Source organism: Podarcis cretensis (genome assembly GCF_951804945.1).
Source record: "Podarcis cretensis genome assembly, chromosome: 5".
Lineage (NCBI taxonomy): Eukaryota > Metazoa > Chordata > Lepidosauria > Squamata > Lacertidae > Podarcis > Podarcis cretensis.
In genome coordinates this window covers 1980516-2007734 of record NC_137174.1, presented here as the reverse complement: position 1 = coordinate 2007734, position 27219 = coordinate 1980516, and the positions used below count along the sequence as shown (strand labels likewise).

The window sequence follows — 27219 nt, the reverse complement described above, 5'->3', positions numbered from 1 at the left end:
ACAATCTCCTTTCTCTTCCTCCCCCACAACAAACACTCTGTGAGGTGAGTGGGGCTGAGAGACTTCAGAGAAGTGTGGCTGGCCCAAGGTCACCCAGCAGCTGCAGGTGGAGGAGCGGAGATGCGAACCCAGTTCCCCAGATTACAAGTCCACCGCTTTTAACCACTGTTGTTGTTGTCGTTTAGTCGTGTCCGACTCTTCGTGACCCCATGGACCAAAGCACGCCAGGCACTTCTGTCTTCCACCGCCTCCCGCAGTTTGGTCAAACTCATGCTGGTAGCTTCGAGAACACTGTCCAACCATCTTGTCCTCTGTCGTCTCCTTCTCCTTGTGCCCTCCATCTTTCGCAACATCAGGGTCTTTTCCAGGGAGTCTTCTCTGGCCAAAGTATTTGTAATGGTTCTAGGGGGTTGCTCATGCGTAAGTTGCCGCCACTCTTGGCTTGGTTGCCTGGTTGAACCCTTTCTGTCTGGACAGCCCTTCACTGTGTGGCTGTCTCAGTCGCTGGCAGAATCCGTCAGTGGGCGTTTCTTAAACTTCTTCCAGCAAAAAAGTTGTTTGACGCCAAGTCTCCTCCTACTCTCCCTGCGCGGAAGTCTTCTGCACAGGGAGGGTGTGGGCAGCGGAGGACCCGTGCTCTCCCCACTAGTCTCGGGACGGACTTCCGGTCGGCGCCAGCGCTTAATGGCGGTCCGAGCCTCGAGCTCCGAGGCAGGACTGCTCCGTTAGTTCGGGTCTTACCCGCTATGGCAAGCGGGGGACCCCTAAAATCACAGGCGCGGAGCCTGTGAACAAAGGAGATTCGGTGGGCACCCTTTGCGCCCCCCGGTACTGTGAGGGAGCCTTTTTAAAGGCTTCTGAGCGGCATCGGGGTAAGCGCGGTGCTGAGAGTCGTCACCCAGCTAGCGGAGTGAAGCCGCGTCGCCATGAGCGGAGAGCGCCGATTCCTTCCTGCAATTGGAATTTGACCATAACACCCGTGAGTAAGATTGGAAAAGTAACGGGACTTTAAAAAAAAAATTGGCTGAAAACGGGAAAGGCAAAAATTAAGGAAGTCTGCCTCCCCGGAACTGCAGAAGGAATAAAGCAACGAAAATCAAGCTGCACTTAAAGGGAACCTTTCTAATTTTTTTAAGCTGTCAAACTGACATCGGACTTAAAACCTCCCCCCAGATTGGCAGGAGAAGGGGGGAAGGGATTGGAACGCTGTTAACCTGCTGGAAAATTAATGGAAAATTAAGACCTTCCATTGCCAAATCCCCTGGGGTCGGGCTGCCCAAACAAGACACCGGGATGTGGACTGTCAAACTTTGAGAAGTGGGGACTTGTTTGCAAAAAAGCTATCGGACCTTAGATGTACTTTGCTGCATTTTGGCCACATAGAAAAATAGAGACATTACAATTTGGACATTGGAAACTTTTGGCTACTGTTATACTTCCTTGCTTCTTTGTTTTCTTCTATCTCTGCCATTTGGATACAATTGAATGCTCCCTCTAGAGGGCTCTATCTGAAACTGTTGCACTTGAAAAAGTAACAGTGGGATTTTCCACTTGGGAATCAACTCTGTGAAAACGACCTTGAGGATATGAGTGCCCCTACAGAAGAGATAGTAACAAGGCAGAAAGCAAAACAATCTCACAAGAAAAGGGCCTCTATATCAGGAACTGCAGCTGTGCAGGAAAAAACACCAGCTTCTATGGATCCTATGACTCAGGCTCTACTTAAAATAAATCAATCCCTGGAAGCATTGACAAAACTTTCGACAGAGAATTCTAAAAAATTAACAGAGTTGACAACAAGGTTGGATGTGAATACGGCTAGTGTTGCATCGAACACAGATTCTATAAATAGATTAATTCAGGAAAGTTCAGAAACACGAAAGATTGCAGAAAGTGCAAAAATAACGGCTGAAGAGACAAGGGAAAAATTTGGGCCTATTATTAAAAAAGTGAATGAGCTGATGCAGCCCTCTCCTTACTGGAACTTCAACGTAAAGAGAAGAATTTAAAATTTAGATTGGTGCCTGAAGGGGAAGGGGACAACCTTGTGAAATTTCTCACAGAGAACATCATAACTTTTTGGCGGGAGGAATGGGAGGAAGATGAGGAACTTGAGATAATATCAGCCTTTCGACTGGGTAGAAGGCAGGACAAAAAACCAAGGGACTGCCTAATTACATTGAGATCAAAAGAAGAAAGAGATAGAATATTGAATTTGCATTATCAAAAGGCATTGGTGATCCAAAATTGTCAGATACAGATTTTTAAGGACATTCCTAAATACATTTTAGAGGTGAGAACATATTACAAGAGTTTAGTAGACCTGCTGAAGAAAAATACTATACCATTCAGATGGGAGTTTCCACAAGGATTGTCCTTTAACTTCAATGGAAGGAAGATTAAAATAAAAACAATTCAGGACAAAGAACTATTTCTAGAGAAGTACCTGGAGGATCTGCAGAAAGGAACCGTGGAGGAGAGGGAACCACCCGATATAGCAAATTTGTCATTTGGACTTTCACTACCACCATCGGAGGAAGAGCAGAAGCTTGGAGCAGTTGGAGGAACAGCTACCTAAATACAAAATGTCTCTGCAACTCCTTAGTTGGAACTGTAATGGTTTGAACCTTCCTCGGAAAAGAAGACAGGTTTTTCACATTTTGAAGAAAGAACAATTAGACATAATATGTTTGCAAGAAACCCATATTGCCAGGATACACAGGAAATTATTAATAAATAAGAGACTCGGTCAAGAATTCATCTCATCAGACAAAGTAAAGAAAAGAGGTGTGGTGATCTATGCAAAGGAAAAGTTGGCTCCAAAATTAATATTTAAAGATGAACAAGGAAGATACCTGGCAATTGAAATACAAATTCAAGGAGAAAAGATATTAATTGTGGGAGTTTATGCCCCAAATGAAGGGAAGGCTGAATTTTTTAGGAAGTTGCATGAGACATTAGTTGACTTTTTAGATTATAAAATCCTAATGATGGGAGATATGAATGGAGTTGTCTCAACAAACATGGATAAAGCACAGAGACAAGTGATCTCGAAAGAAGGGAGACTACCAAGGATCTTTTTTGAAATGACTGAAACAATGGACTTGATTGACATTTGGAGAACAAAGAATCCTTTAGAGAGAGAGGGAACTTTCTTCTCAGAAGCAAACATGACATGGACAAGAATAGACCAAATTTGGATTTCTAGTAGTCTGGCGTCAAGAACAAAAAAAGTAGAAATCTGCCCAAAAACGTGCTCCGACCATAATGCGGTCAAGATGGAGATGAAACTAACAACAACTGGTTCCTTTAGATGGAGAATGAATGACACCCTATTCAAGGACGAAGAGATCCATAAGAAGGCCCTTAAAACATTAAAAGATTACTTTGAGATCAACAGGAAAACAGATGTGGAAAAAAGAATAATTTGGGACGCAAGCAAAGCCGTGATGCGAGGTTTCCTAATTCAACAAAATTCTATTAAGAGGAAGCAACAAAATGAAAAGAAGGAAAAAATTTTAGAAAAAATAAAAGAAGGAGAGAAGAAGTTGAGGTCCAAACCAAAGTCCCATGAGATTTTGAGAGAAATAAAGTTTCATCAGATGCAATACATGGAACTCATGAACCAACAAATAGAATGGAAGATAAAGCAAATGAGACAAAAAACTTTTGAATCAGCGGATAAATGTGGGAAACTTCTGTCATGGCAATTGAAAAAAAGGCAGAAAATGAATACGGTAACAAGTTTAGAAATGGATGGAAAGATTATCCACAAACCCAACGAGATCAACAATTGTTTTCAAAGCTTTTTTAAGAAATTGTATGCACAAGGGCCAACCAACGAGCAAGAAATAGAAGAATTCATCAGAAAATACGGTTTACCAAAAATCTCAGAACAAAGTAAAAGGATCTTAAACGAGGAAATAACAGAACAAGAAATAGAGGGTGCCATTCAAAATATGAAATTGGGAAAATCACCAGGACCAGATGGCCTGACGGCCAAATACTACAAAATGCTGAGAGAATGGCTGATACAACCATTGAAGGAAGTTTGCAATGAAATTTTGAAGGGGAAAAAGGCACCTGAATCGTGGAAAGAGGCTTTCATCTCACTTATACCGAAAACAGAGACTGAGAAGAACCAGGTTAAAAACTACCGCCCTATATCTTTACTCAATGTGGATTACAAAATTTTTGCAGACATTTTGGCAAAAAGATTGAAAAGAGTGTTGGTAGAAGAGATTCATAAGGACCAAACAGGCTTTCTCCCAGGTAGACATATGTCAGACAATGTGAGGAACATTATAGACATTTTGGAGCTGCTGGACGTTGACATTAATAGGAAAGCAGTTTTGATTTTTGTGGACGCGGAGAAAGCCTTCGACAACATTTGTTGGACTTTTATGAAAAAGAATCTCCAAGGGATGGGGGTAGGACAAGGTTTTGAAAACGGTATAGGTGCAATATACTCTCAACAAAAGGCCAAATTAATTGTAAATAACGTGGTAACAGAAGAAATACCTATAGAAAAAGGTACACGACAGGGCTGCCCAATATCCCCTTTGCTTTTTATATCGGTCCTGGAGGTTTTGTTAAACATGATTAGAAAGGACCAGTTGGTTAAAGGAGTTCAGGTCGGAGTTAGACATTATAAATTAAGAGCATTTGCAGATGACCTAGTATTGACTTTGCAACAGCCAGACACTAGTACTAAAAGAGTATTAGAACTAATTGAAACATTTGGTCGAGTAGCAGGTTTTAAATTGAATAGACAAAAAACGAAAGTGTTGGAAAAAAATTTAACAATGGAAGAAAGAGAGAGTTTTCAGAATGAAACAGGTTTGGAAATTACAAAAAGGGTAAAATACCTGGGGGTAAACTTAACATCCAAGAATGTGAACTTATTTAAGGATAATTATGAAAAATGTTGGTCAGAAGTTAAAAAGGATCTGGAAATATGGTCAAGGCTGAAACTTTCCTTGTTAGGCCGAATCGCTACTATTAAGATGAATGTATTGCCTAGAATGCTGTTTTTATTCCAGACGTTGCAGATTGTGGATAAGATGGACTGTTTCAAGAAGTGGCAGAAAGACATATCAAAATTTGTCTGGCAGGGCAAAAAGCCCAGAATTAAATTTAAGATTTTAACTGATGCAAAGGACAGAGGGGGGTTTGCCCTGCCGGACTTAAGACTTTATTATGAATCAGCAGCTTTCTGCTGGTTGAAACACTGGCTACTTCTTGAGAATACTGACATTTTGGATCTGGAAGGGTATGACAATAGTTTTGGTTGGCATGCATATTTATGGTATGACAAGGTAAAGGTGTATAAAAGTTTTAAAAACCATATTGTAAGGAAAGCATTGTACAACGTTTGGATTAGATACAAAGATTTGTTGGAAAGTAAAACCCCTAGGTGGGTGTCACCAATGGAAGCTAGGGAAGTAAAAAAGCTTAATATGGATTCTAAATGGCCAAAATATCATGAGATCATAGAATACGATGGTGAAAGGGTGAAACTTCAGAGTTATGAGAAACTAAAACCTAAGGTTCGAGATTGGTTGCATTACTATCAGATAAATGAGACGTTTAAACAGGACAGGAAAATAGGATTTCAGAAAGAGAAGTCAAGATTAGAAACAGAATTGTTGGAACCCAATACTAAGAATTTATCAAGAATGTATAACTTGCTGTTAAAATGGAATACACAGGATGAAACGGTGAAATCAGCTATGATCAAATGGGCACAAGATATAGGTCATGATATCATGTTTGCTGACTGGGAACAATTATGGACCACCGGTATTAGATTTACTGCATGTAATGCTTTAAAAGAAAATATTATGAAAATGATCTACCGGTGGTACATGACCCCAGTCAAGCTAGCAAAGATTTATCATTTGCCTAATAATAAGTGTTGGAAATGTAATGAGACTGAAGGCACTTTCTACCACCTTTGGTGGACCTGCCCAAAGGTTAAAGCTTTCTGGGAAATGATCTATAATGAAATTAAGAAGGTCCTTAAGTGGACTTTTCCTAAGAAACCAGAGGCTTTCCTTTTGGGTATGGTGGGCCAAGTGGTGTTAAGAAAGGATAGGACTTTCTTTATGTATGCCACTACAGCAGCAAGAATTCTACTGGCAAAGTATTGGAAGACGCAAGAATTACCTACTCTGGAAGAATGGCAAACAAAGGTGATTGACTTTATGGGACTGGCCGAGATGACGGGCAGAATCCGGGACCAGGGGAAAGAGACAGTGGAAGAGGACTGGAAGAACTTCAAAATATATCTTAAAAATAATTGTAAAATTGAGGAATGTTAAGATGTCAGGGGGTAAGAAGTAAAGAATTGCAGCAGTAAACAAAAAAAACTTAAGAAATATTTACGAAAAGGAATTAAGACAATGGACTTAAGGGTTGCTAAAGAATTATTAAACAAGGATGCAGGGATGGAGAGGTATGGGGAAGTCAAAGAAAAAAGGTTATGAACCAATGAGTATGAAGTTATATTGTGTTATATTGCTGTTTATTATCTGTGTGGAAAATTAATAAAAATTATTATAAAAAAAAAAAAAAAAAAAGTTGTTTGACGCCAAGTCTCCTCCTACTCTCCCTGCGCGGAAGTCTTCTGCGCAGGGAGGGTGTGGGCAGCGGAGGACCCGTGCTCTCCCCACTAGTCTCCGGTGAAGAGTCCTGGAGCCTTTTCTCCGATTCCCCCATCTGCCCTCCTTCTCTCCTGGTGTTACGTTGATTTCCTTCCCCAGCAGCTGGGCTGCTTCTCTCCCTGCTGGGACCCTCTCCGGCATTGCTCTGGAGCCTTCCCTCCACCTCTGTCTCTGATGGCAGTTCCCTGACAGTATTGGAGCCTCCGCTTCAGGATCTGTCCTTCCAGTGAGCACCAGGACATCTGTCCTTCTTAAGCACTACACCACACAAAACAGCTCTCACCATCAGAAAGTTCTTCCTGAGGTTTAGTTTATTATTAAAGGTGCTATTCCTGCATACATTGTGTAGCATCCACACAGCTTTGGACTCCTTGCCATTTAACTGAGGGAAACGGAATAAGTAACCTATTGCCAACTACCAGTCTGCAATCTTTCAGTGACCAGTTTGCAAATGCAGACCCCATATGGAAGTACCCCAGAAAATGTCCTTACTAAGGGAGACAACATGTGTTGAATTCCTTCTAACCTTTTGTCTTGATAGGGTTAATGTCAGTATCACTTTGTCAGTACCTAAATTTAATACTTGATAAATCAGAATTAATCAAATCCTAATTGAGCGACTTTGTGCAGTACCCCTGCTCACTCTTCTCACCAACCATCCAACTTCTCCAACTACCCTCCAGCTTCTTTGCCATCTGCCCTTCCCCCATACCTCCCCCACCCCTTTGCTCCAAGGCCCTCCCATTCCCCTTGCACCTAATGAAGGAGTGGGGGCTTCATAAAGTGGCTTGCTAAACCGCTCTTGCATCACCTCTCCCTCCGCTGTAAAATAGCTTTCCTGGGCAGGTTGTGTCAGGGAAGAGTTAGAAGTTTCCAGTTTCCCAGAGGGGGGAAGGAGAGCGGTGAATCTAATAGAAGGGAGCAGGAGGAACAAGAGGGAGGGACCGGCTGTTCCCAGGCAAGGCCAGGGTTGAGTTCTAGCTCAGATTGGGAGGAGGGGAGATACAGGCCAGCTCTAGCCAGGAGGGTAGAAAGAAGAGCGGGAAAGCGAAGGGAAGGGCGCCTTCGCCATTTTGAGGGTGGCTGGTCACGGAGAAGCAGAGCTCAGAAGGGATCTGAAAGAAGTGACTCGGAGGAAGAATAGTTAAGAACCGTTTATAAGATTGTTTTGTTAATACGCAATAAAAAGTTATAAAAGACAAGAAGTGTTTGTGTGGTGATCTGAAGAGGACAACGACCAGGCCTGACAGGTTCCCCCCAGTGCTGCTTGCTTGCCTGCCATTTGCCATCCTGGAGGTGATGTGGCCACTTATGCCATGTGAACTGCAGCATGACAACAGCCTCACATTTTTTATGTATATAGTGTCAGTTTGCATTTCTTAGTACAAAAAGTATTGATCTGATGTGTAGGGTTCTGGAAGTTTCTCTGTGTGAAAGAAACAAGCAGAAGGTTCCTGATGTTTGGGCTATTCCTTCAGAGAAGCTGAGTACAGCTGGTTTCAACTGGTTCTCTGTCAAGGTCATGCTGACTCTAAAAATAAGGCCAGAAGGAGCCTGGGTTTCACTTTATCTCTCTTTTTCTCTTCTAACGTAGTGTTCTGTACATAGTATGCTTAGCATTAAGGTTTAGACTTATTATAAGTTATTGTAAGTTAAGTCTGCTGCAACTGGATTTCTTATGGGCAGTGCCAATCCTGAATGTATTGGATTTGTGACCATTATGCTCATTTGTCTTCAGTAGCAGTAAAGCTCTGCTGGATGAAATATAATTGATTGCCTCTGGTCTATTTGGGAGGGAATCCTGCAACATGTTTAAGTTTTTACTCTGCTAACTATGTGTTGGAATCTGCTCTGAATCAATATTGAGTAGAATTCCATGATATATAGAAAGACATTCAAGAGTATATACAATATGCTCTTCTTTATAATACAAATTATCTATTCTTCCCCTATAATAATAAATGAAATATATATAATTTGATTCCCATTTCTGTCTGAGGTAAAATTTCCTGGTGCTATAAATCAGGCATTGTCACTGCTGGAATTCATTCCTGCAGGAAATTTACCAGATCTGCTCCATCAGTAGAAAATAAATGATAGTGTTTTTCTGCCATACTTTTGTAAGCTGGTTTGAGACTGTTATTTGTGCATATTCTTTCTCAATTAATGTTTATGGTTTGCTGGCTTGTTTTAAAGTAGATTTGAATCTTTTAAATGATATGTTGTCTGTATCTTTTCATATTGGCATGAGCTATTTAAAGACCATGTTCAGCAGAAAAGCAGAACAGAAATGTTTAAATAAATTAGGGGCTGTAAGTCCACCAGGGTACTTATAGGGCACCTAGAAAACTAGTGTGATGAGACAACAAACAAATTCAAATAAATAAATAAATACATTCTATGCTGAATGCCATCCCATGGGGTGTGAAATTCAACCTTCCCCTTTTAGAAAAAAAAGCTGTCTTTGAAGTGTGACAATTTCTTAGCTTTGGTCTGCAACCAGTTTTTGAATTCTAAATTTCTCACTGAATATGCCTGTGGTGTAAAATTTACTTGCATGAAACTGAAGGAGTGGGGAGAACTAACCTTTTTGCTTAACCAATCTAAAAATACTGGCTTGAAAGAAAGAGGGGAGAAGTAATCAAAATTTAAATAATCTGTTAGACCTTTAATTAGAGATCTAGCCAGGGTGAAATTTCAATCCAATTATCAAAAGTGAAGGCATTTAACTACTTAATAGCTCTGAAGTAATTGCAGTGCTTTCACAGAATCATGCAAATGCTGAGTTGGAGAAAAGTGTTAAGGGACATACATGTGGAATTTTCTGTTACATTAGCAAACAAGGATCATGACAAAAACACAAAATTTCTAGAAACAAATTATTTCAAATGTGCAATCATTTTTTAATAGAAACAATTAGACAAATACATGGTTTATCAAAGGCTAATGTGCATGATAGCTAAAGCCGCCATATATAGAAACGCTATATCTTTGAATACCAGATTCTGAGGACAATCAACAGGGAACTGTCGTCTGTTTCCTGATCTTGCTTGTAATTTCCCTGCGGCGTCTGACTGGCTTCCGGTGGTGGGAGATGGAAGGGACCTCTCATCTGATCTCCCGAGACAACTCTGGTGTTCTTAGGTGGAAATCTGAATTGTCAGCATCATTCCTGGTGCCCAATTCATTCCAGGCGTGGGTCTTTTCAAAACCTTTGTGTCCTCTTCACAGACTGCAGGCTCCTTTGGGATTATGTCTATCAGCTGCTGTCAGACAGCCGGTACGAAAACTTCATCCGATGGGAGGACAGAGAATCCAAAATATTCCGGATAGTGGATCCTAACGGACTGGCCAGGCTGTGGGGAAACCATAAGGTAAAGAGCAGCTTAGCTTTAGTACACCAAGTATTGCTGACCTAACCTGGCAATGTTGGACAGAGAAAGGGAGAGGTGTTGATCTCAAGGCAACAGTGTCCCTGAGATAGGGGCTACTAAGAATCTACACAATCTGGCTCCATGCATGTTGCTGTTTCTTGGTCCATGGCTTGGGTGTAACAGAACTGTAATAACTGGGATTTTTTTTTAATGTAGACTAGGGGCTGCATCCTTACTCACTCTGCTTGCCAACCTCCCTCCCAGCCCCCCACATCCCTAGAGCTTTCCCTTGTCAAACCATGCAGCTACAAATAGAGCTTTTCACCTTTCAAGCCCCATTTTTGAAGCCACAACTCTTCTATTCTGCAGCCCTGCTTTACATCCGTTTTCATCTTCACTCCTGTGTCTATGCATCCTCCTTTTGTGCAATGCCCTTTGCACACAATAGTAATTCCTGCACCTTCCTCCTACCACACCTTGCAGCCACCACCCTGTTCACCTTCTGCCACCACTCCTCTTCTGCATACATTTTCATTCCCCGCTTTCATCTTCAACCCCATTGCATACCTCCTCCCTAATTTTCTCAACTGCCCCTTGCACACAGACCACCCACATTTGCATGCCTCCTCTCCTCTTCTGCAGCCCCTTTAGGCACACATGCCTTGCTGATATATATCACTGTATCTCTAAGTTGAGTAGAATCTTAAGAGCAAGTCTGTCAGTTATCCTGTTCGGTTAGAGAAGGTTAAGTTAAGTAATGGATGTTGTACTATGTGGGTTTTGCTTGTCTATTCTAAGTTATTACACTGATTTTAGAACTTCTTGCTGAATGGTACCAGGAAGGAGGGCTCCACATCCTTTATCTGTCACATGAGGCAGCTGAGGAATGGAGGAGCGCAGTCATGGACGGGCTGGAAGCAGAGGAGTGGTGGGGGGGATCCAGCTGGGGAACCCTCTGGGGAAGAAGGCTCAGAGCCAGGGGACTGGTGGTGGGACAACAGTGAGTGTCTGAGGGAGAAGACTGGGAGGAGGAGGTGTCAACAGCAGAAGAGGTGGCAGGGTTTAGTGAACAGGAAGAGGCTGTGGCAGAGCACTGTTCAGACTCTGAGGTGGAAGTGGGGGCTGGAGAGTAGGGGGACCAGAAGGCAGAGAGGCAAGCTGCTGAAGAGGCCCAAGAGTCTGCTGCTGCTGCTGCTGCTGTGACTAGCTCCCCTCCCCCCGGTCTCCTAGGACACGCAGAGAAATGAAATGGGCAGAGCAGAGGGGGGTTGTGTGCAGACATAGCCTAAGACTGCGCGGGAAAGACCCTGGAGAGGAGGAGTCCTAGTGGGCACTGGGGTCCTTCAGTCCTTGCAACTGCTTCATCAGGGCAAGACCTAGAAAGAGTTTCTGAGACCACTAGGCCAGAGCTGTGGATTGTTTCCTTGAATAATTCACTTTACTGGCCACAAGTGATTCATTGTGTTGTGCTGACCTACGCCTGACTCCAGCCCTGATGAGGGGGAAGTTTGAGTACAGCAAGAAGAGAGCGGGACAGAACAGGAAAAAGTGGCTGTTTTAAATAGCAGCCCAGGGTTTAGTAAAGCAGGCACGGAGATACACTGAGGGTTGCTTTCCCCTTGCCCCCCCAAAAAACCCCCCCCAGTTCTAACAAGGAGAAATAGCAGAGATGGGTACTTAGCAGAGATGGGTACTTTGAAATGAACAGCAATAAGCTAAGATAACCAAGCCTTTCCAAACTCCCTTGTCACTGTACTCAACTACCACTCCCCCCCCAGTGTTACCCCTGCATGCTCTACTCAGACCTCTGCAATGTTTAAGATTGCCACTGTTTTCTACTCATCCCTGCTTTACTCAAATCTCTGCTGTTTAAAACCACAGTTTTCCTCTGTTTTTCTCCCACCTAGCTTTACACAAATTGTTGCTGTTGTTTAAAACAGCAGTTTTCCTCTCAATGTTTCTCCATCCCCACTTCAAACTTTGCTGTTGTTTAAAACAGCCATTCTTTCCTTTTCAGTGCTCTTCCCTTCTCGCTGTACTTTTGCCTCTTCCAGGTGGTAGTGGACTCTCCTTCCTTGGAGGGTTTTAAGCAGAGGTGGGATGGCCATCTGCCATGGATGCTTGAGTTGAGATTCCTGCCTTGCAGGGGGTGGACTAGATGACCCTTGGGGTCCCTTCCAATTCTGTGGTTCTCAGCTGCCTCATGTGTGAGAGCTAAAGGACAAGAAGTTCACAAATAGTCCATACTTTACTCAAACCACCACCGTTTTCCTCTTAGTTTACTCCATTGCTGCTTTATTCAAACTTCTGTCATTATTTTAAACCCTCTCATTGTTCTTCCCTTCTTGCTCCCATGCCATGACCACTGCTGTTGTGCACTTTGCCTTCCTTTTTCCTCCCCTATCCTGCATATCAAGGACTGGGATGAGGCAATTGGGGGCTGTGCGATGACATTGTTAGATTTTTATTATATTGTGAGATAAAGTGATTCCTTCCCCAATTCTGTAGCCTACTAATATATGTGGGAAACAGAACAAAAGGAAAGACAGAAACCTCAACCACCTTTTTCTTTGTATTATTATGATTTAATTATTGCTTCATGCTTTTCTTCTTTCTTTACAGAACAGAACAAATATGACATATGAGAAAATGTCTAGAGCCCTGCGCCACTATTATAAACTAAATATTATCAGAAAGGAGCCAGGACAACGACTTTTGTTCAGGTGATACTTCCTCATTTTTCATCCTTGTTGTTTGCAAGAAATTCTTTTTCTAAATTTCCTTATGGATAATGTTAGAGGAAGCTATAAAATAGAATGGTTATCGCCCTCCAGAAATGTAGCTAACCTGACTAAAAACCAAACTTCTGAATATCTGAAGGCTGGGGATGGGTTCACCAGTTCACAGCATTAAAACCAATATCTCAGTATCTATCAGTGTTGAAGTATTCCATGAGGCCACTGAGTAGACTGTATGTGCAGCTCTGCATATAAAGCTGACAGTTTGGCACTTGGAGGATTAATCAAATCAAACTGTGACTTATGTTCAGCAAGTGGTGAATTTGCGATATTGCATTAATGTAAGCATGAAGCCAAAAATTGCATTTTGAAAAAATTCAGAGCTATTAAGACCAAAACAGGGGACTGGGTTTTCTTTTTCAGGACTGCATATAGCTCTTTATAATATTTGTACTAGTCCATTGTCACGCTGGTGACAGGTGGCACATGCTCCAGAGTGAGGGAAGCATCAATGACAGGTAGGCACAGCAAGCAAGCAAGGCTTGTGGCAGAAGGGGAAGCAAGAGGGGCAGCCAGTGAGAGCTGAGCATCTCTCAAGGGTGTGGAAGTGGGTAGTTTGAGCAAAAGGGGTGATGAGGCGCTGTGGATGAGTGAGCAGGAAAGGAAGATGGTGCAGGAAAGAAAGTTGCAGGAGTAAAGACAGAAGTGAACAACCCTGCTGTGTGAGTGTTAAACTGAAAGTCGTCAGATACTTTGTATAAAGTGCTGAGGCAGGGATTATCGTTGTAGTGAATTTTGGTTTTTGTGGGAGTTAGAGATTTATTTTTTTTGCCCTGGTGAAGACTCTGTGGTTTGGTTGGGAGAACTCTAATGTGCTGAGCTCCAGCCTTTGGAAAGAAATACGTTCTGTTATAATAAATTATTTTGATGGGAAACCAATCATAATTTTTTAAGGAGATCCCTACCAGATTTTTGCAAAAGAGAGATGGATATAAACAACTAATGGGATTGTTGAAGAAAAATGGAATACAACACAGATGGGAATTTCCAGAAGGGGTGTCATTTTATTACAAAGATAAAAGATTTAAATTAACTGATGTTAAGAAATTCATCAGAAGATATGAGAAAGAATTAGGAAAGGTGGACGCTGGTCTCACTGGACCTGCTGGACCCACTGTGGATTCAAAGGAGGGAAAGAAGAAGAAGAAAAAGGAGGAAAATAAGGAGGAGGAGGAAGAAGAAGAAGAGGGAGGAGAAGAAAAGGGAGAGGAAGAAAATATTGATAAGGATAAAGCTACCCAACCTTAAGTTAAATTTTATTGACTGTAGTGACCAGAGAAATGACGTTGAAACTTATAACTTGGAATGTGAACAGTCTTAATAATAAATCTAAAAGAAATAAAATTGAGCATATTTTAAAAAGACGGAATTTGGATTTAATTTGTTTACAAGAAACACATGTGGCAAAGAAACATAGACATATTTTGATTAACAAAAGGTTGGGGAAAGACTTTATAACTTCAGATGTAAATAAGAAAAGAGGAGTAGTCTTGTACATAAAGGAGAAGTATGATCCTAAGTTGATTTCCAAGGATGAAGAAGGGAGAGTGATTGTAGCCCAAATGATGCTGCAAGGGGGAGGAAATTATCATTGTTGGAGTTTATGCACCAAATGAAAATAAGGCTGAATTTTACAAAAAAAAAATTGGAGGAGAGGCTGTTGTAATTTATGCATCAGAAGATAATTTTAATGGGGGATCTCAATGGAGTGGTACGGCCAGAACTAGATAGATCAGTAAAAAGGAAAGCAACGAAAGAAGGCAAGTTACCAAAGACATTCTTTGACTTGATTGAAAACCTTGGACTAGTTGATATATGGACACTAAAATATCCAACTACAAAACAGTTCACTTTTTTTTTCCGAACCGAACCACAGTTTGGGAAGAATAGTTTATATATGGATATTCAAGGAACTAGTACCAAGAGTAATTAAAAATGAGATCACACCGGGAATACTATCAGACCATAATTCAACACTTATGGAATTGAAAGGGAAAGAACAGTCCTCCTTCAGATGGAGGATGAATGAAAGTTTATTTGATGACCGAACAATAGTGGAAAAAGCTAAAGAGGTAATAAAAGACTACTTTAAGTGGAATCTACATAAAGAAACTGGACTTGAAATGGTTTGGGATGCAAGTAAAGCTGTAATGAGAGGCTTCTTGATACAGAAAAATTGCCACCAAAAGACAGAAAGAGAAAAAGAAAGAAGTCCTGAATCACCTCATGAAGAATGAGAAAAAGCTAACATTGAAACGTAAAGACGAACAAATAAAACAAACTATTAAAATGTTGCAAACTCAGTTCTCCATGTTGGTGAATCAGGAGGTTGAATGGAAGTTAAAATTAATGAGACAATTAATGAGCGAATAAGACTGGAAAGCTGTTAGCTTGGCAGTTAAGAAAACGTCAAAGTCAAAATACAATTAATAAGATCAAAATAGGAGATAAGGTGACAGAAGATCCAAAAGAAATAAGGAAGGCCTTTCAAAAAATTTATAAAGATTTGTACAGGAAGGAGAAGGAAGATATGAAGAAAATAGAGAGATATTTGGAAATTTATAAAGTAAAACAAATCTCATTAGAAAAAAGGAAACAATTGAATACACAAATAACAATGCAGCAGATTCAAATGGCAATAAAACGTATGAAGCCAGGTAAAGCTCCAGGACTGGATGGCTTCACAGCAAAATATTATAAGACTCTTAATGGACAATTGACATCTGTTCTGTGGGAGGTGATGAATAATATTCTGAAAGAAGGGAAGATCCCGAACATGTGGAAAGAGGCATATATAATGCTAATCCCTAAGCAAGATACAGATTGTTTGAATGCCAAGAATTGTAGACCAATATCGTTATTAAATAATGACTATAAGCTTTTCGCAGATATTTTGGCAAATAGATTAAAAGAAACTCTTAACGAGTTGATTCACAAAGATCAAGCAGGTTTTCTTCTGGTCGACATAAAAGAGAATGTAAGACATATTGTGGATATAATAGAATATTTGGAGATCAGGAATGATAAACAAGCAGCATTGATGTTTATAGATTTGGAAAAAGCTTTTGATAATATTTTTTGGCATTTTATGAAGAAAAGTTTGGAAATGATGGGAGTAGGGGGATCTTTTCTGAGAGGAAAAGAATTCTTTGATATAATAAAAGGTACTAATTGATATAACAAAAGGTACTAATTGTCCCCATTATTATTTATTGGGTCTTGGAGGTATTGACAAACAGGTTAAGAGAAGCCTCAGAAGTGAAAGGTATAAAAATTGGTGTAAAGGAATTTAAGTTTAAAGTCTTTGCAGATGATTTGGTTTTAACGTTAGTGTCAGGACTGGTCGTTGTCCTCTTCAGATCACCACACAAACGCTTCTTGTTCTTTTATAACTTTTTATTGTGTATTAACAAAATAATCTTATATAATCTGAAATAAAATAATCTGAAATAATAAGATAAAATGTCTCCACACTTTAAAGGCAGCATGCACAGCTAAAAGTTCCTTATCAAATATGGTGTAGTTTTGTTCTGATTGATTTAATTTTCTAGAGTAGAATGCACAGGGTCTCCAGTCCCCTTCCTTGTCCTGTTGCAGCAGAATGGCCCCAATAGCCTTATCAGAGGTGTCAGTTTCTACCTTCATACGTTTACTTGGATCTAGGTGCATAAGATATTTTTCTGAAGCAAACACTGCCTTTAATTTATCAAAGGCCTTCTGTGCTTCCTCAGACCATCTGAATGTCCCCTTGCCTCTTAGACAATCAGTCAGTGGTGTTGTGATTTTGGAATTTACGAAAGAAATTAGCAAATCCTAAAAACCTCTGTAGATCTTTCTTAGTTTTAGGTGCCTCCCATTCCACCACTGCCTGAACTTTACTGGGGTCCATGTGCACCCCTTCGTGGGAAATGCAATATCCCAGGAACTCCACCTTTTGTGGGTGGAACTTACACTTTTCTAACTTCACATATAACCTGTTGGTCCTCAATCTCTCTAACACCTGCGTGACATGTTTTACATGTTCTTCCATACTTTCACTATATATTAAGAGGTCATCTAAATAAGAGACACAGATCTGATCCAGTATACCTGCCAAGATGTGATTGATGAAGGTTTGAAATACCCCTGAGCCATTTTGCAAGCCAAAAGGCATTACCAAGAATTCAAATGCACCATACTTAGTACAAAAACTGGTTTTCCACTCATCCCCTTCTCTAACCCTTATCAGATTATATGCTCCTTGTAGATCAAACTTGGTAAAGACTTTGGCTGACCTTACTCTCTCTAAGAGGTCATCTATACGTGGCAATGGGCACACGCGAGGTTTTATTTGGCTGTTAAGGATTCTGAAGTCACATACTAATCTCGGTGCCCCTTCCTCCCCTTTCTTTTTGACAAAAAAGACGGGAGCACCCCCGAGGCCATGGACTCTCTAATAAAGCCTCTCTGCAAATTCTTTTTCAGGAACTCCCTCAATGCTGCAGATTCTACTTCCGACATGGCATATATCTTGCTTGGTGGCAACTGTGCCCCAGGGACTAGATCTATCTTGCAATCATAGGGCCTATGTGGTGGAAGTTTATCTGCTTCTTTTTCACAAAAAACATCCCGAAAAGCAATATATTGTGATGGAATCTCACTTTCATTCCCCATCAACTTCTCTTCCACCTCTGTTCCCATTACTTCCACCGAGATTTTCCCCTTTTGCCCCAAACAATGTGTCATACAATAGATCGAACCAAAAACCAAAGACCTTTGATGCCAGGCAATCACTGGATTGTGACGATTGAGCCAACTCATGCCCAGGACTATCGGGTGCCCAGCTACTTTGGTCACATGAAATGCCCTGGTCTCTGAGTGATGACTCATATCCATTCTCATTGGTGGAGTCTCGTAAGTCACTTCTCCTGACAGTAGCGGTCTGCCGTCGATTGTTTTCACTCGTAGTGGGAAATTCAAAGGTAACAAAGTGATTTTGTGTTCCTGTACCAATTTCTGGTCTATGAAATCTGCTGACACTCCTGAGTCTAACAGCGCCTCTACCTGGACCCTATGTCCATTGGGTAGTTGTAGTTACACCTTCACCGTTAGTCCTGGAATAGGTGGTTCCGCGTGAGAGCCTTCTATTGCTCCTCCACCCAGCTGAAAGCTCCCATTTCCAGCCGGGGACATTCGTTTCCCTGATGCAGTTCCTTCGGGCAATTGTCTTCTCCCATGTCTGCTCCAGATAGAGACTCCCATCCTTTACGATTGCAACATTGTCGTGCTAGATGCCCTGGTTTTCCACAGACAAAGCAACGCCTCGTGTCTCTTCCTCTCCCTGCATTTCCTCTTACCATGGAAGAGGTAGTAACTGGGAGGGGTCTGGCTGCTCCTAATTCCATGGGCTCTGGCCGCTCTCGTCCTGGCACGTTGCCCATTCTACTTTCTGTACTTTCGATATTGTTTTCCCGCCATCGCGGTCTCCATTGTTCCTTCTTTTCACTAACCCTCCGTTCTATGCGTAGGCTCAATTGCAGGCACGTTCGGACCAGAGAGTCCAAGGAACTAGGTTCTGGCATTTGGGCCAATTGGTCTAAAATCTCATTATTCAGTCCTTCCCTAAAAAGGGCGGCAACTGTTGGGGAATTCAGATCCCATTTTAATTTCTGCACCAGCAAACTAAAGTTGGACCAATAAACTCCCACAGTGTCTTTTCCTTGTCTCATTCTCAACAGCTGCCTAGCTGTGGTTGTTTCATGCGCAGGGTCTAAGAAAATCGTGTCTAGATACTGCAGAAACATTTGTAGTTTTCCTAGGGTGGCATCCCTCCGAGATATTAGGGGTATAACACACTCCTTAGCCCTCCCTTCCAAGAAATTAATCACATAAGCAACCTTATCTTGCTCCAATTGAAATTCTTTATCCTTTATCTCAATTATGTAAGAAATTTCTGTCTTGAAAGCCATGTATTCAGAGGTTTCTCCCTTGAAGCTACGTGGACGTACAGTAAATGTTTTACTCCCTCTATCTCCCCACGTTGCTTGCAGCATGGTTCTATGTTCTCCCAGTGCTGCTGATAGTATGTCGACTTGACTTTTCAACTGTAAGTTCTGTTGCCATAAGTCCTGTAATGTTAGCTGGAGCGCTGGGGTTTCTCCTTGCCCAACTGGCGCCACAGCTCCATCCATTTTGGCTTCTCCTTCTTTACTTATAGTGAAGAGGCGCAGAGCAGAAGGTATTCTGTCAGGCTTGGTCGTTGTCCTCTTCAGATCACCACACAAACGCTTCTTGTTCTTTTATAACTTTTTATTGTGTATTAACAAAACAATCTTATAAACGGTTCTTAAATATTATTCCTCCGAGTCACTTCTTTCAGATCCCTTCTGAGCTCTGCTTCTCCGTGACCAGCCACCCTCAAAATGGCGAACGCGCCCTTCCCTTCGCTTTCCTGCTCTTTTTCCTACCCTCCTGGCTAGAGCTGGCCTGTATCTCAGCTCCTCCCAATCTGAGCTAGAACTGAACCCTGGCCTTTCCTGGGAACAGCCGGTCCCTCCCTGTTGTTCCTCCTGTTCTCTTCTATTAGATTCACTGCTGTCCTTCCCCCCTGGGGGAATGCTTTCTCCCTCTGAGAAACTGGAAACTTCTAACTCTTCCCTGACAGTTAGAAGAACCGCATTCTAGTGTACCAGAAGCGTTGGAGGAAACTGAAGAATTTGGACAACTAGCAGCGTTTAGGTTGAATAAAACTAAGACTAAAATGTTGGTTAAAAATATGGTTAAAGAAAAAATAGATGAATTGAAACAAAGGTCTGGAATCTTGGTGGCAAAGAAAGTAAAATATCTGGGAATTTAGCTGACTGCAAAAAATTATCAGTTTATTTAATTTATTTAACTAACTGGTGTGGAAGGAGATTAAGAGAGACTTAGAGATATGGAATAGATTAAAGTGGTAGAATATCTGCAGTAAAAATGAATGTATTATCTAAGATGTTATTTTTATTTCAAATGATTCCAATAATCAAGGGGACTGGACAATTTAAAGAATGACAAAAAGTACTTTCAATATTCATCTGGCAAGGGGAAAAACCTAGGATAAAATTTAAATTACTAATAGATAAGAAAGAGGTGGATTCTCTGTGCCAGGCTTTATTATGAGGCGTCTGTCTCTGCTGGTTGAAGGAATGGATTACACTGGAAAATAAAGACTTACTAGATTTGGAAGGATATGACAACAGATTTGGTTGGCATTCTTATCTTTGGTATGATAAAGTTAAAGTACATAGAGGTTTTACAAATCATGTGTTAGAAGATCTATATACGAGGTCTGAGAAAGGAACAAAAACTTGTTGGAAAGGAAAACACCATGGTGGCTATCACCTGTGGAGGTATTAACTGTAAAGAAATTGAATTTAGAGGGGAGGTGGACCACCTATGAAGAGATATTCATGAAAACTGACAGAGGTTGGAAATTAAAGCCATATGACCAAATTGAGGGTGCTCTTACAGGTTGCTTGCAATATCATCAAGTAAATGATGTTCTTTTGTGTGATAAGAAAGTAGGATTCGAAGATAAAAAAATCTAGATTTCAAATTGAACTGTTGGAATGCAGAAGTAAATTGCTATCTAAAATGTGCATTTTTTTATTAGAATGGTATGCACAGGATGAGCAGATGAAAGAGGTTATGATAAAACGGGCACACTTTTTCAGATACCAGTACAGTAAGAACAAAATACCGTACCCATGCATTTCTATGTTGCTTGTGTTTTCAGGTTCATGAAGACTCCAGATGAGATTATGAGTGGTCGCACCGACCGCCTGGAGCATCTTGAATCTCAGGAACTGGATGAGCAAATATACCAGGAAGATGAGTGCTGAAAAAACCAAGCCCCCTGCTTCACTTTGGTCTGTGGAAGAGCAGTCTACGTGGAGGCACAGTCAGATGGGGAATGAGACCCCAGGACTTAGCATTTACTTTGGAGACAGTGCAAGAGCCCAGAGTACCTTAGAAAAAACAAATCTATTGGCAAGGTGTTGGCAGCAAGACTTGAAAGAGAGAGGGGAAATATAGTACTACTGCACTGCTCCTTTTAGAGTCTCCCTCACCCTGGGATATTTTTGTTTAGTTTTGTTTTTGGGTTGGTTGGTTTGTTGAGGATTTTCTTTTCTAATTAATATGCCACTTGGCCTTTTTAAAGCAATGTTTGTAGAGCAAAACATCAAGTTTTTGCTTATTCTGAAGGCTTTCCTATGGAAATGTAGTACAACTGTTTTCTGTGCATAGTCTCACAAGATGATTTCAACATAGGAACAAATGGTGACAAATGCCATAAAAGAAATGAGAAAATGGCTGGAGTTATTTTTATTCACGCTTGTCACAAAGGTTAAAGATTCTGGATGGTGATCCATGGTGAAAGGTATAAGAAATTGAGAGCCGTGAGTGGTCTATCTTGAGTGAGCATTGTGACTTGAAAGTGTCTGCAAAGCACCCCAGTCCCACAAGGAGAGATAAATGGAAGAGCTCTGCCAAAGTCAGTAGGCATCTCCACAATTTTCCAACTCAAGGAAGCTTTAAATGAAAACCATACTAATAGGACGGGAGTTTTGCTTGACTGAGTTTGTTGAGCCATCACCAGGGTATTTTCAGTTTGAAGAGGGTTTTTGTTTTTTGTGCCAGCCAACAGTCTCTAGGACAGAAGAAAGGTTTGTCATAAAAAGAGAAGGAAGGAGTTTAAGGCCCTTAAAATTGCAAAATTGCATTTCTAGAAGCTCTGACGGGTTGTCATCACAACTATATGTGCTGGCGGGGAAACACAGATTGCATTTCTGGGCTGATCTTTGCATTGGTTATGTTTCACTCTGTTGTAAGTGAAGTTTTCTGGCTATCTTACCCATAAATATGGAATTTCATTTTAAAGGATGAGCATTCATGCCCTGTTAATTTTAAATGTTTTAGGTTCTTGCAGCTCCAGACTGGTCTGTAGCTTTTTTGCTGAGGGGAGTTTTGTATGCACCTCTGTTGGTAGGAGGTCTTAGCCCTTTAAACATCAAGAAGGTTGTTAAATTATTCTGAAGTTAACAGTATGCTACCCTGTGGTTCTCTACCACACAATATCTTACTCTTCATAAAGTTCATATGTTCATCTGTACATATAATGACATAATTCTGTCTGTGCTGCAGCATCCACACTCAATGAAAGCTGCTCACAGGGCTGTATGTATCTTAAATGCTAATGAAATCAGTATTCTGTGCCATAATGACTTACAATTCTGCATCAGGAATGCAGAATTTGAAATTGTATCACTTGGACCTGATATTCAAATTAAGCATATTTGCTGTGATTTAATTTGCATAAAGAGTTCTGCGTCTATAAGTGGGGTAAGGTGGAAAGGAATGGCTATGCTGATGTCTCTCCATCTCTCCATCACTGGTAATTCTGCTCCGCCAACCTTCTGGCTTCTAAAATTTATTCTGAATCTTTAAAAACTTGCTCTTTAAAAAGAAAAATTAAAGTGAAATACTCAATATGTTTCTGCATTTGCATAGTAAGGTTATATAAAACACAGAGCCCTGGTCATTGGCTGGTTTCTTACCAGTTTCCAGTAAAAGTCATTCACTATAAAAATTTCACAGCAGTATTCACTAAAAACTGGTCTGGGACTCTTCCCTCCACCCCGAGAAAATGTTAAATAGTGAAATGAAACATACTACTGATAAGGGATAAAACTGTTAAATCTAAGATGCAACATGTGAAAATAAAAGAACCTTGCACATACATTTAAAGCATTCATTTTCACACATTTGTCCATCACTCTTCGTTCCCCACAGGTAGCTCCTCTGGCCCCTTAATTTTCATACCAGTTACGTAGCCAGCATAGCATACATTGGCCAAGAGATACTATGCACTCTGTGTTAATGGAAAGGAGTCTCAGCAGAACAACTCCATTCCAGATTTAGAGCTGCAGGTGGATCAACATGTTTTATGGAATTGTTTCTATTGAGCTTCAAACCCTGCTCACTGTTGACTTAAGAAGCTTCACATTGTCTGTTTTATATGAAAGGGGCCTCAAATTACATTTATTGTGTTTGAATTTGGCAGTTCATTTTTGTTGTTGCAGATTCTTAACATGTTTTTATGAATGGCAGACTCTTCCAAGGGGGAACCCTACTTTCCCTTCAGTCACAACAAAGGCTGCAATTCTAAAAGCTTATGAATCCACACTCACACTATGGTCCCATTGTTCTTGCATCCATGTAAGCAGCCCAGACAGTCACAGAGGCAACAGCTAGGGGGGGGCATTTCATTGGATGGCTGTTAAATAAAACTGCGGCTGCAACGGTGTGCTTTTCATATTCAGGAACTGAATATGAGTTCTTGTTTCTCTGGGGCCAAACTAGAACCATTACCAATTAATAAGGGGCTGCTTCTGAAAATGGCAGCTGTAGGGCCGGGTTTGCAACTGTTCACAAGATGTCCTGCACTTCCCTGTCTTCCCAGCAGTAGTCAGTGATGGGTAGAACAAATAGGAATAGGGAAATGCTTAAAAGTTATTGGGGAATGGGGAACCCTACCATAAAACTCACCTATACAGTGGTACCTCGGGTTACAGACGCTTCAGGTTACAGACTCCGCTAACTGAGAAATAGTACTTTGGGTTAAGAACTTTACCTCAGGATGAGAACAGAAATCGTGCTCCGGTAGCGCAGCGGCAGTGGGAGGCCCCATTAGCTAAAGTGGTGCTTCAGGTTAAGAATAGTTTCAGGTTAAGTACGGACCTCCGGAACGAATTAAGTACTTAACCCGAGGTACCACTGTATACAAAATGAACATTGCAAGGACGCCTGGGTTCACATAAGGGCAGAGATTTCTTTGACATTCTCTTTAAATGGCTGCAGCCACGTGCAAATTAAGAATGAAATGCTGTTGTCAGTTTGCTTGGTTTTTTTAATTAAAAAATCTTAAGTAAATTGTAGCCTGTTGATGATGGCTCTTCTTTTTGTTTCTTCAAGGTGTGGGGGTTAAGGTGATTGAACTGAATGAATGTAACAAAGAAAACAAGAATGCCTCTTCTCAGGGCCAGTGAGTTGCAAATAATTTTTAAATGCTTGTAATTACATCATCTCAATAAAAATTTTAATATATAAAGTTGTTCTGTTGTTTTTTCTTAAGCAAGTATATGCTGCAGGTAAGTACTCAAGGTGTTCAAGGCTTTACCTTCCCTCTCCTCTCCACCACACCCACCTTTTTTAATAGCCACCTTTAGCAGCGCACTAATCATGTGAGAGAACACTGAAAACTGAAGTTGTAATGCACAGCAGATGAAGGTAATTGAGTCTGAAGCTCTGTTCTGTGCTCCAAACTCATTTCTTCTGGTATAATGGTATAAACTTGTAACATCCATGAAAAAGTCTTGTCTGTTTTGAGAACTTAAGAGGATTTCTAGTTGCCCTCTAGAGGTCTAATGTGGACTATGTTCACTTTTGCACCTTAAAGGTAAAGGGACCCCTGACCGTTAGGTCCAGTTGTGGCCGACTCTGGGGTTGCGGCGCTCATCTCGCTTTATTGGCCGAGGGAGCCGGCATACAGCTTCCGGGTCATGTGGCCAGCATGACTAAGCCGCTTCTGTCGAACCAGAGCAGCGCACGGAAATGCCGTTTACCTTCCTGCCGGAGCGGTACCTATTTATCTAGTTGCACTTTGATGTGCTTTTGAACTGCTAGGTTGGCAGGAGCTGGGACCGAGCAACGGGAGCTCACCCCATCGCGGGGATTCGAACCGCTGACCTTCTGATCGGCAAGTCCTAGGCTCTGTGGTTTAGACCACAGCGCCACCCACGTCCCAGAGCACAGTAAATGTTTCCCTCCTTCCCCCTCCCCCATGTTATTCAGAGCGCATCAGTTCCCCACTGTCTACTAATACCGGCATGGATTCATTGATGCTGTTTAGTGTCTGATTTGTTGGCACTGAATGTTGGTAATTCCTTGCCTCATCCACAGTCAATGCATGTTTGCAAGTTCACTGTCATGAACCTCTATAGTGCTCTTCTGGATATGGACATTCCTTCACTGTTCCTACATCAGCAACTGGTATGCACATGTCCATCATACCCTCTTACCTGAACACTTGCACACAACTGACTTCACAGTGTGGCCCTGCATTTTATTTTTAAAATAGTGCATGAGAATAGCACAATTCTCCCACTGAGCATGTAACAGAAGCACCAGTCCTTTACCTCTGAGGGTATATTGTGTGACTGTGGAAGTGGATTTACTGTTTGCACACTGATGATCTTTGGAACGTGAAAGGAGCTTCCCTCTTCACCAACCTCTCTCCCATATGCTCTGGTTCCTGCTGCATCTGGGCTTTCAGTAGGTCTATAGAGGTTTACCCTTCACATAAGAGGAAGTTTGGGGCTGGACCCACTCCCACATAATCCCCCCTACAGCTGTGTTCTGTGGAGGTCTGAACAGGGGCTCCCACATCACCATTTAGACAGCTGTAGGCATGTTCAAGGAACACCCCTTCCCAAACATCATAAACATAATGCCCATGCGCTGTCTGCATGGACAGATATACTAATTTTGTCATAGGGAGCAAAAGTCTGCATTCCCTCCCCCTTTGACCAAGTCTTCACCTTTTACACAGCCTGATAAATTTACTGGTGATGACAGCAATATGTGATAGCAAAGGGAATAATGTCCTGTTTCCTTCAATGTAACCAGCAGGATGTGAAAATAGAATTGAATATTATATTTCAACAAGCTTTTATTCAAAATTATATTGGTAACCATGATCAAATCTAGGCTTGCTTGCTCACTTTAATATGGGACAGAAGTATATACTTAAATTTTGCTTTAGGAAATAGTTTACACTGACAGATTTCCAGAGATTTCCAAACAGCCCAGACTTGGGTGGATTTCATAAAAGTGTTTCTTGCATTACCGTGATAATAATGGACTTAAGATCTTCTTCAGTGTTTATTTGGCTGCCCACTGTCACAGAGTACAGGGGGAAGTGAGAGGAAAATATAAGCAAGGTACATTGATGGTCTGCCTTCATAAATTAAAATTTGCAAAGCAAGAAACTTGCTTTTTAGCCCAGCTGTCAGGGGGTAAGCCTCAGTTCCAATGCCACTATTTAACTACAGAAGTAAAGTAATCCAATAAAAGCTGTTCCAATAACAACTTCCTTTGGTGTGTTTCGTAAGTTTTTGTCTTTGGAGACAACATAGTTTTGACTAACTTTCAAAGTTGTTCCATAATTAATAGATTTGGCTGAAACAATTGACTGCTAAGTGCTATTTTTATAGGGCTGCCATATTTCAAAAAGTAAACTGATTTTTCGATAGAATTGCCTAAGATCCAGGACAAAGCGCCGGGACATATGGCAGCCCTGATTTTTAATATGACATTACTTCAATCTCTTGACACTTTGATTATGTGATTTATCTTATTAAATAAGTTCATGGCATGAATGCATATGACAGTCATTACAGAAACTTTGCAATGGGGAAATTCCCCATTTGGATGTTTCCTGGAAGAAGTTTGAACAATAACTTGAACAGCAACATTAGATATTGCTATTTGTAATACAAAATATTTAATATTTGCTCATTTATTTCTTTATTAAATTTGTATATTGCCCTATACAAATATCCACAGATATCAGGGAGGTTCACAACATTAACGTATTATGCAATAATATTGGGAATTAACTATGGTAATAGAAGGAGAATGGAATTGCTCTATGCTCATATTACTGTATGAATAAAGTAATACATTAAAATCTTGCATCTTTAGGTGTATGCCTATAAAGGAAAATGTGTGAAGAGGCTGTAATGCAGGCACGCTTCCATGCACCGTGTATATGTGTGGCACAGGGAAGTAAATAATTCCATTCAAAGCCAAATGGTGGTAGAGAGCTGGAGAGTCCTTGGGGGTTGCGAGGAGACCTTGCCCAGAGCCCAGAGGGCATCAGTCAAGGTGGAAGAAGCCCTGAAGAGACTTTACACTTTTCAGCCTCCCCACCCAACAGCTGGTGGGCGGGATAGAGCAGCAGCAGTAACCACTTTCCTGCATGTCCCAGACTCCTGCCAGCCTGGGAACTACAGTATTTTGGTATGAATTGAAGAGAAAGAAGCAGAAAGGGTGTTTAGAGGGTGTGCCCCACCTTACGCAATTTCTTTTCAAAAATTTTAAATCCTTACTGATTTTAAATATTGCATCTATTCACCACAAAGAGAAAAAAAATAAAACACATCAAATACAAAAAAATGTTACATATAAATTAAATTTCTTCCATGCGTTGAGACTTCCGTCTTCCTCAGCGTGGGTCCTTTGTTTCCTTGTTGACTGCATATTGTATGACATTTAACTCATCATAAATTATAATCTTTGTAG

The 27219-nt window shown here is 41.1% G+C and overlaps 1 protein-coding gene across 2 annotated transcripts in view; it reads left to right on the top strand.

Moving 5' to 3' along the window:
• Positions 1–23965, top strand: part of ETV6 (ETS variant transcription factor 6) — a 169882-nt gene extending 145917 nt beyond the window's left edge. For both annotated transcript variants that reach the window (XM_079975337.1, XM_079975336.1), the window contains exons 6-8: positions 9897–10039; positions 12662–12762; positions 20591–23965. In XM_079975337.1, the coding sequence (XP_079831463.1) occupies positions 9897–10039; positions 12662–12762; positions 20591–20696 (350 nt within the window). In that variant the 3' untranslated portion in view covers positions 20697–23965. The remainder of the gene's footprint in view (positions 1–9896; positions 10040–12661; positions 12763–20590) is intronic.
• Positions 23966–27219: the final 3254 nt, after the last annotated feature.